Source organism: Dipodomys ordii, unplaced genomic scaffold (assembly GCF_000151885.1).
Source record: "Dipodomys ordii isolate 6190 unplaced genomic scaffold, Dord_2.0 Scaffold13, whole genome shotgun sequence".
Lineage (NCBI taxonomy): Eukaryota > Metazoa > Chordata > Mammalia > Rodentia > Heteromyidae > Dipodomys > Dipodomys ordii.
In genome coordinates, this window is record NW_012267229.1 from 17,080,889 (window position 1) to 17,091,288 (window position 10,400).

Sequence of the window (10,400 nt, forward strand, 5' to 3'; positions counted from 1 at the left end):
CTTGAGCCACAGCGCCACTTCCGGCTTTTTTCTTTTTGCTTATGTGGTGCTGAGGAATTGAACCCAGGGCCTCATGCATGCAAGGCAAGCGCTCTACCACCGAGCCACCTCCCCAGCCCCCTCTACTGTTCATCATTCTAACTGAGGTTGAGTACTTCAATGAAATAGCAATAATATTGAGCACTTACTGGGTGTGCAGTATCAGAACTTACAAAGGCAGACCATACCCACATGTAAGTAGTGTTAGCTTCATCTTACAGGTGAGGAAACTGAGGCTCAAAGAGCTGACAATTTTTTCAAAGTCACAAGAGCTACAGAATAACAGAGTGACATCTAGTTTGCTAACTTTGCCATTCCTTTCTGACTCTTATTGGAGCTGGAACCTCACTGTCTAATGTACACAGCACCCCACCTGTAATGCCCTGGTGAAAGGGAGGTAGGGACTTCCGCCGGTTTACTTCTTTCATACTTGCTCGTCGCCAGGATTGCCTTCTGTCTTGATGACGGACAGACTGTTCTTGAGGGGACAAATGAAAAGACCTCAACTGAAGTCCTTCCTGGTGGCAGACATCACAACTTGCCCCCTTTTCAGGGCCAGAGCCAAGGTGACTTCTTCCCTTTGAAATGCCTTGAGTCGTCTCCAGGGAGGCAGATGATTTAGTAAACATTTCCACACGGTTGAGACTGGATGGTAATGGATGATCATGAGTAGCCGTCTCTGATTCCTCTTCTAGCATTTGTTATAGAAAAGTCAAAATACAAAATCAAACCCACAACTAAGTATGAGAAAAAAGGTGAAACCTGAGGCAAGAGGACCAACTAAGCCCAGGAGTTTGGGGCCAGCCTGGAATAAGACCCAAGAAAAATGAAAGGAAGAAACTGTATGCCCCAAGAACCAGTTATAGTGAGGAAGCATACATTTGGAATATGTGATTTCAAATCTACCTGGAGCCAGGAAAGGATTTTGTTATAGCTCAGAAGCCTGACCCCAAGGCAAAAGGTACTGAATTTCACTACCATACTCACCTTCTGTGATCTCTGATTTGGTCACTGAAGTCATCTTGGATGAGAACTCTGAAAATAAAGAAAATGAGCTCATCTGCTCTCTACCAGAGCCTCTTTCCATTGCCCTCACCCATTTCTACCACAGAATTACCAGCTAGAATCACTGTCTCTTATTCTGAATGTTTACAGAACTTATTGCTAAAAATGCTTCTATCTCCCTAAACACATACCTTACCTTACCTCCCATTATTGTGTCTACCTCATTCCTAGTTTCATTAGAAAAAGAGATTACTCTTTACTTTGTATTCTTAACTCTCCAGATCCAAAGTCCTATCCATTTTATCAAGTACCTCTAAAACCTTTCCTCCTTGCCCACTTACTACTCCAAGCTGAGTTCAGGTCTCTTCATTTCTACCCTCTCTGTCCACCCCATTATCTAACACTGCTCCAGCCCAATGCATTCCTACAGACAGCTGAAGTAAATTTTTCTGAAGTGTACTCAACACCTTGTCATAAACGAATCCCAGCCTACCCATTCCTGCTCTTTCCTCACACTTGTATTCCTGTACTACTTGTGAATTTCTGAATGCATATATCATCCCACCTATGAAACATATCTTTCCTTCCCATGGTGGCTTAAATAGGAAATCACTTGTCTTTGTCAGATTTGGGGGCCACACCCCCTTGACCTCCCTAGTGCTGGTTGTACAATGGGTTTACATGTCTGACTCCCTAGCCAGGCTGTATGCCCAGCATCTGTCACAAACAACTGACTTGGAAACGAGCAGGGAAACAAGTAAAGTGGCTCTTCATCTTCCATCTTAGCTCTCCCGCCCAGAGCTTTCTAGTAAAGAAAATGAATAGATGAGGACACTATGAAAAGGTTCACAGGGCAACGATGAGTCCTTCAAAGATCTAAATCCCCATGGTCCTTATGACTATTACACAGCCTCAAGCCGCGAAGGCAGTCATTTCCGTGTGCTTATACGCCGCCGGGACCTGGGCCATAATTGGAGACGCTACTCCACACTCCATCGGAGGGTCCCGGGCTTGGAGAGAGCCCGCCCAGGGCACCGGTGCAGGCGCTCGGCCGTGGCGACGCCCCCCGCCCTCGGCCCAGTCCCCGGCTACTTTTCTTAGAACTTTTCTGGAGTCTAGCCGCCACGTGTGCCCGAGCCCGAGGCGTAGCTCGCCTCAGAACTGCTTCCATCCGGAAGGCACCCTGGAGGCCCCCCTAAAGCCCACCGTCGAGAGCACCGTGCTCCGCCGGGCCGCGAGCCTAATTAGGGGGAGTTCATTAGACCACATCCGGGGAGAGGCCGGCGACTTCCGGACCTCAGAGTGACGCCCGTCCAGCCCGGAGACCCCCATCCCTGAAACGCAAGGCCACAGGCTCTGCACTCCCAGATCACCTCTGGATCTCCGGCGCCACTTCGTCCCCTCTCCGGTACGTCTAGGTGCGCTGTTTACGTCACCACCACTTCCGAAACTCCCGCCAACCAATGACGCATGCGCGGTCCTCGGCCTCTCGGGCATGCGCGCTCATATCGCCAAGCCCTGGAAAGACGCATGCGTACACTCGTGCTTCCGCTCTTGCCCGCCCAGCTCCCATCTTCCACGTCTTTGCTTCCCTCTAGCGGTGTCTGTGTTACCACCCCAGGAGTCTTCTTATGGACACACCCCGCTATGATGTCCTTTTGCGTCTGATAGGCCTCAGATCCCTGTCTGCTAGGCCTCAGATCCCTGCTTCGATGATCAGGAAACAGAGGCCCAGACAAATACCCGCGGAAGGACTATAGAGCCCTTTGATGCCCTACCTGCACCGCTAAGCTATGGTCCCTCCTCCCTTTATCTCAACTCCTAATGTGGACCCAGAGTCCTCACAGGGTGAACTAGGGCTCTGAGCTCGGTTTGCCCCCGTCCTATCCACTTCACTTCAGCAGCCCCCTTCAATATAGGGCAACATTCAAGAACTTGCCAATTCTATTATGGGGTTGGCCTCTCTAAACTGTTCACAACTCCTCTGGCCACCCAGAGGGTCTCTTGGTTTAAGCCATGCCCTTTGCCTGGGAAGTTTTCCCCTTTCAGTCCTAGCAAATATCCCCATTTTTTAGCCTCACCTAAAGAAACCTCATGGCCTTCTCTGTAGCCCCATGCTGGAAACCAGGTGTTTCAATCACTCTTCCCAGGAGCTCCATCTGTCTGCTCCATTTCCCCTTGCTGGCCTAGAAGGATCAGCAAAGCAGGCTTCTTCCTCAGTGCATCAGGACTGGTTCAAAGCCAAGGAAGTTCTTAGCATGAACCTCAACATGGGTTGCCATATTTCACGGCCCCAATGCAAGCGGTAATATGGCAAAGAACTAAAGAATGAGTCCAGTTAGCTGAGTTTATAGAAGTTTTATTTAGCAAAGCAAGTAAACAAAACAGAAAAGCAGAAACAAAAGCAACCCCCACCCCCAACAGGCTGGAGATGTGGGAGTATGAGAAGTTGCCAAGTTCTTTGTGTCAGGCCTATTTAAGGCTTCAGTCAGTCTAGGAGTTATACGTGATTGTCTGTGCAGTCTTCTTCCTTTCAACCATCTGGCATGTTAATCATTTGTGTGACAACCCTCCTCTAGCTGCATTGTATATGTTCTTAGAACTGTTAAGTTGGGAATCCCAATGACCAACTCTCCTTAGTTGGCATAGATGATGAATACTTGACAATCTACCAGGTGCTTTATTTTAAAAGGTATTTATTTAGGGTCTAAAAGCCCATTGTCAGGAGATATTTTCCATTAATAAGGATTCCTAAGATAAGTTTTGCCAGATGTTTTTCTTGAGATACTCTCTCAGGGCTTGCTTATCCAGAACCCTGGGGAAATCATTAATGTTAAGAGCATGGGCAGCTGCTGTAGCCTAATGGGGGAGTGAGAGACTTGAAGTTCCCTACTTATAGTGTTTATTCTTAGCTCCTGGTTTGTGGGGCTCATGCCTCATTGGCCCTAATTTAGCCTTTCTTACTTGCATAGCAGCTATGGTTGGAAAAGTTTTCTGGTAAAAAGCAGAAATCTGCCTCTCTGAAATTTCCACCCTACTTTCCAGCCTGCTGGCTTCAGCAGTAGTCCAAAAGAAGAGATTTATTCTTGGTTCCTTAAATGTAACTTCCTGGGGCTCAAAGATACTCAGTTCCTTCTGGTCCTGGCCCCATTCTTTTTTTTTGTAGGTGGTGCGGCCTGAATTCTGGGCCTGGGCGCTGTCCCTCAGCTCTTCAGCTCAAGGCTAGAGCTCTACCATTTGAACTATAGAGCCCACTTCAGGCTTTTTCTGCTTATGTGGTGCTGAGGAATCCTCATGCATGCAAAGCAAGCACTCTACCACTGCACCACCTTCCCAGCCCCCTGGCCCCTTCTTTTTTTTTTTTTTTTTTTGCCGTGTCCTTTTTTTTTTTTTTTATTGTAAAGATACTATACAGAGGGTTACAGTTACATGAGTGAGGTAATGAGTACACTTCCTCTTGAACATTGTTAGCCCCTCCATTGTTTTCCCCCTACCCTCCCCCCCCCCCCCCCCTTCCCCGAAGTTTTTTTTTTTTTTTTTTTTTGATTGTGATTAAGTGATTACATAGTTTCTAAGTCACAAGTTCATTCTAACTTTCCTGGAACAAATTGTCTATCACAGTCTGTAATATATAACAGTGTTCACATGTTATACACCATACATGTGATCAGCAGCGTGGGGATATTTAGTAGTGGTTCAACCAGATGAGCAGGAGTTCTTTGTTTCTTAAGTCCTGTTAGTTTTGTCGTATCACCTAACATTTTGGATTTATCATCCACTTATCAGGGAGACCATGTACCGTTTGTCTCTTCGCTCTTGGCTTACCTCGCTCAACATGATTCCTTCTAGCTCCATCCATTTCCCTGCAAATGCCATTATTTTGTCATTTCTAATGGCTGCATAATATTCCATTGTGTATAGATACCACAATTTTTGGATCCATTCATCTGTGGTGGGGCATCTGGGTTGTTTCCATATCCTAGCTATTGTGAACAGTGCTCCCTGGCCCCTTCTTAAACAGTCCCAAGAAAACTCAGTACTCCCAGCTAGGGCTGGCCATCGAGGGGCATGCTAAGAATATTTCTTCATAAAATCCAGACCTAGTAAACCTGTGACCGTGTTCTTTCCCTGCTTTGAATTCTCCCATGGCTCTCTCCTGTCCACAGGACAGAGAAGCTCTTCCCTCACAAGTCAGTGAGATCTGACCCAGCCTTCTTTCATCATTCCCTGTTCTGCTGCTGTCAGACTTCCTTCATTCTTCCAGTTGTGCTATGCTCCACTCTCATTATACCAAGTTCTAGTTTGTTTTTTCTCCAGAACCACCTCATCTATCTTTTCTACAATCTGCTACCATCCCTCTCACCTTTTTTTTTTTTTTTCTGAGAAGCCTTTCCTGATTCCCCTGGGCTCCCTCCTGCCGTTGATATTTGATATCCTATTTTCTAGGCACATCTATTGTTTCCGTGATGCCTGGCACAGATCGGACTGTTAAAAAGAGATCTATAAAAGTGACATGTGGCAGGCCCTTAATGACTTGTTTCCTAGTGTTCTTGTGTCTGTGCAGTTCCCTTCTACATGGGAAAAAAATGAAGGTTTGTATAACTGGTAAGATATTATAGAAATGATAGTGTGTGACTTTTAAAGCTTAATCATAAAAGATAGGATTTCCTGTTCCACTTTCTCGTAGATCACTTGCTCACTTCCATATTATAAGGACACAGGGGGAGTTTCACACTTTGAGGAACTGAGGTCCCTTGCCAACAGCCAGCACAGACTTGCCCAGTACATGGACTTGCCACTTTGCAAATGGATCTTCCAGCTCTTATCAGGTATTCAAATAACTGCAGCACAGGCAGGAGTATAGTTAAGTGGCCTAGCATTTATCTAATATAGCATTCAGTAGAATAGCCCTAAATTGACTCCTCCTCTCTCTCCCCAAAAGTGCAAACAATCCAGCTCCTGAATTCCGGATCCAGAGCCACTGACATAAACTTAGTTTTTGTTCTTCTGCTTTCCTTTCCTCCTCTTCTCCTTCTTAGGTTTTTGTTTTTTTAAGATGGTGTGTCATTATGTAGCCTAGGCCTGGAATGTGTGATTCTCCTACACCAGATTCTTGCATGCTGGGACTACAGATATACACATCATGCCCAACTTTTTTTTTTCCCCTCTTGAATATCCTGCCATTTGTTTCTTGGTGACCATAACACACTTCATGGGAGACACTGAGTCCCCAGCAGTCAGCAGCCAGAACACCTGATGGTCCCTCCCATAACTTTAACCAGCCATTTGGCCCCTGCTCCGCCTCTTCCCAGGCACTGCCAGTGAGGTAGAGTCTGGTTTCAAATCTGGGGTGGATCCCTACTAGAGAACTCAAGAGAGACAAAATCAATGACCACTGTTCATATGACATACTTTATTTCCAATCTACAACCATTAAAAACACTTTGTAAGTTTACACTGTACAGTTTTACTCATGTCTGAAATAAGACACAGGGCAGGGAAGAGCTGGTAGATTGGACTGTGGTCCTCCTAGCACCCAATCCATCCTGGGAAGAAATGAGAACAGTAGAGGAAGAGGTGGACAGCTGGCCCAAGGATGCCCTTGGTCCCTTCCCTTCTGAGGGATACCCTAAGGCCCTCACCAGGAGACCAGGCTGAGCAAGAAGGGGAATTGGCACAGTATGGGAGGGAGCAGAATGCTGAGGAAAGATAATTTCTGGTTCTCTTTTTCAGTTGCTGGGGTTGGAGCTATTTTTGGCACTGTCCACAAGGTCTCCCTGGGATTAAGAAGAAGAGGAGGAGGGGAGAAGGGGCAGAAAAGGAGGAGGAGGAGGAGGAGGAGGAGGAAGGAGAGGAGGAAGAGGAAGAGGAAGAAGAGGAGGAGGGGCTGGGGACATTGGATTCTCTTCTAGTGGAATTCGGTTTCTTTTCTATTGGAAACTCATGTAGCTATAGTGAGCTTGCCCAGGCATAAACAGGTTCTTTGCCTCCATTGTCCTCTGGCCTGCTGACACCAGGTACCCAGACTTTTGTAAAACCTAGTTAGTGGGGGAGGTGAACAGAGCTGGGACTAAGCCAGAGGCAGGAAAGGGCAAGTCTCATAACCCCCCAGCTTTGGGGAAAAGGAGACATCACAGAGTTAGTTCCGTTTGGTTTTGTATGGGGAAGGGGTCCAAGTTCAGTAGTCCAGACAAGGTGCCCACAACTAGCCCCAGGCCCTCTCTAGGCTGCACTGTCTACTGGGTCAGTAGTTGGCAAATGTGTATCTTGGAATGACCTGGAATCTCTTTCAAACGACCTTGATGGGCTTTGCTCTGGCATTTCTAATCCAGTTTGTCTAGGGGTTGGCCTAAAATCTGCATTCTACAAGTCTTGTTGGAACACAGTTTGAGAACCTTTGGTTTGGAATGATGCCCCCAGGACCTGGTGTCCCTATGCAAAGTTACAGTTGATTGAGCTCAGACTTAGAGGCACCAAAAGGTTCAGAGAGCTTCTGGGAGTGGTTTTATGGTAAATGAGCCCCCTGTGCGGAGAAATAAACTAAGGCACAGAGATCAATGGCAGAGCTGAGAGGAACCAGAATACTGGGGCCCAGTGGAGAAAGCAGGACCCCAAGATATGAAAGGTGCTCAGAGACTCCTGGTGCTTAGCAGAAGATCATAAAACTACGGGGAGGGCCCAAGAAATTCAGAGATTGGCCCACAGACTGCTGGCTGAGGTCTCTCTTCATTAGAGTGGTTCGGGTGGCTTCAGAATGGAGTGTGACAAGGTAACAGGTCCTAGCTGCCTGAGCCCTTTCAGAGTACACTAAGGCTCTTTTCCTTGGGGTCAGATGGTGGAGGGCAGAAAGGTGGGAGGAAGCAGGACCGATGAGATAGAGAAAGGAAGAGGAGGATTCTAGGAGGATGGGGTTAGGTGTGGACAGGATAGGAAGTGGAGGCCCAAGCAGGGACCGAAGCATCACATTTTATCTCTTTTGGACTTTAGGCCTGTGGATTCTGCAAACTTGATTCAGGAGGATGAGCTACAGGTTCTGACAGGATGAACTATTCTATAGATGATGAAGCACAAGAGAGAAGAGAAAGGATGGATGGCAGGGGGATGGAGGACCAGAGTGGAGAAGTTAAGCCAACCTGCGCCTGCTTGATACTGCTGTGCATGGCTGGGCAGGGCACAGGTCATTCAAAGGAGAGAGCCAAAGACCATATTCACCACACACTCCCCCAGTAAAAGTGCTGGGGCAGCTTCTGGGAGGCTGTGGACAGAGAAGACAGAGTGTTTGGGATAGAAATGGTGGGGAGGGAGGTAATTAGGACAAAGTGGACCCGGTAAGAATTAGGACTGGCAGGACCGGTGCTGCCTGATGAATGGGGGAAAGGGGTCCCCTTTGGTGTGAGAAAATACAAAATAAACACAGAAACCAGGACACAACCAGATATGAGAGAAAAACTTGAGGCTTGGGAGATGACAGACAGGACACTTTCCTGACGGAACAGGACTGTGAGTTTAGGGATGGGAAGGCAGTGATGAGATTAGAAGAAAATCCACAGATGGGAACAATGCTGGGGTGGGCACCATGGGAGGCCTGGGGACCCAGAGGAGGGAAACCTGGCTGTGGGCCACTTTATCTGCTGGCTGGAACCAGCTAAGCTGAGGAGGAAGCTTTAGAAGATGATAAAGGAGAGGATGAATGGGGGATAGGAAGAAAACAAATTTAGCCCACAGAAAGGCAGGACATTCACCACAGGGTGCAGAACCTGCTAGGAGTCAGGAGCCCTAGGGTCTGGGGCTGGCTTAGCCTCTGGATTGCTGTGCAACCACAGGTGAGCCACTTCATCTCTGAGCTTGATTCCTCATCTAAAACATGTGTGTGGTGGTGGGGGGAGGGGGAGAGACAGACACAAAGAACAAATGTTATAGGATTCCCTGTCTACATGAGGCATAGACTACAGGCCAATCCAGTGGAAGGAAGCAGCAAAGGAGGCAAGTGGAATGGGACTCATTGTTGAAGGGATATTGAGTTTCTGTTTGGGATGATAAAAAATTCTGGAAATGACTGGTGATGGTTAGACAACATTGTGAATGGATTTTGAAGCCATTTAAGGGCTGGGATGTAGCTCAGTATGAGAAAACTTGCTTAACATGTAAGGTGCCAGGGTTCAAGTCACAGCAAGGGAGAGGGGCAAACAAAAACAGTAATAAAGCAACATATTTGAAATGTTTGCTTCAATTTAAACACAAATCTGGTTACTATCGTTATTTTTCCGTCTCCTTTTTATTAAGACCCGTGAGGTGGATTCATCCCCACGCCATGATGCTGAGAAGCTGGCTGGGCACTACAGATGTGGGCAGTTTACCTAACATTTGTACAGAACCTTACTTAGACTTCTCCAATCTTTTTTTTTTCTTTCTTTTTTGGTCGGTCATGGGGCTTGAACTCTGGGCTTGGGCACTGTCCCTCAGCTCTTCAGCTCAAGGCAAGCGCTCTACCGTTTGAGCCACAGTGCCACTTCCCATTTTTCTAGTGGTTTATTGGAGATAAGAGTCTCACAGACTTTCCTGCCCGGGCTGGCTTTGAACCGTGATCCTCAGATCTCAGCCTCCTGAGTAGCTAGGATTACAGGCGTGAGCCACCAGCACCCGGCTGACTTCTCTAATCTTATCGTGCAGGTATGAGATTGGGTTTGGGTCTCACCACAGCCACATGAGGTAGGATACTGTCCCCATTTATACATGAGGAAACTGAGGCACAGACGAGCCACAAGGTTTGGCCAAGGTCATTCAAGTTGATAGCAGTTTGTTTTTGTTAACAGTCACTTGAAAAACAGCTTTACATGATAGTTGACTTGTTAAAACATCACTGGGCTCCCTAGCCTTTGAAGAAAGGACATATGTTATAAGTTAGAAGCAGGAGATCTCTTTCCCAGGGAAGACATGCTTGCTTTCCAGGACTGAAAGTGATAAAATCCTGATGTATTACTCCTTTCATCGTGCTACTAGGCAACTCAAGAGTGAAATTTAATTACATAACTATCAAATTACCTTAGGCAGATTTGGAAAACAAGCCATCTTGCTTTTTGGCTTTCTACTTTTGTTATTAATAGCATAAGACTAAGACTATTGTCTCTATGCTTTTGCTTTTTTCAAATCTCCAGAGTAATTACACACAAGGAGAGTTTTCCTAGTTCCTAGCATAGTGCTCAGGTCTCTCTCTAAAAACAAAGCATTGTGATGATTGGTTGAAAGAACAATGGCCTAAACCTCAGTGCTGTGAACAAGATGCTGTCCGTAGTGCTGTGTTGCTTAGGGTGCCCCAGAGTGCTGCCTAAATGCTTATACCCTAGGTCCAGAGGGCT

At 46.8% G+C, this 10,400-nt stretch overlaps 1 protein-coding gene across 3 annotated transcripts in view; it reads right to left on the bottom strand.

The window, feature by feature from the left end:
• The window catches only part of Dsn1 (DSN1, MIS12 kinetochore complex component), a 16,441-nt gene extending 13,946 nt beyond the window's left edge, over positions 1-2,495 (bottom strand). The window contains exons 1-3 of one of the 3 annotated variants that reach the window (XM_013011118.1): positions 2,418-2,495; positions 1,027-1,074; positions 413-517 (exon numbers count right to left, since the gene is read on the bottom strand). In XM_013011118.1, the coding sequence (XP_012866572.1) occupies positions 413-517; positions 1,027-1,060 (139 nt within the window). In that variant the 5' untranslated portion in view covers positions 1,061-1,074; positions 2,418-2,495. Of the gene's footprint in view, positions 1-412; positions 731-1,026; positions 1,075-2,417 lie in introns of all 3 variants that reach the window. The other 2 variants (XM_013011116.1, XM_013011119.1) reach the window with 2 other exon arrangements.
• Positions 2,496-10,400: the final 7,905 nt, after the last annotated feature.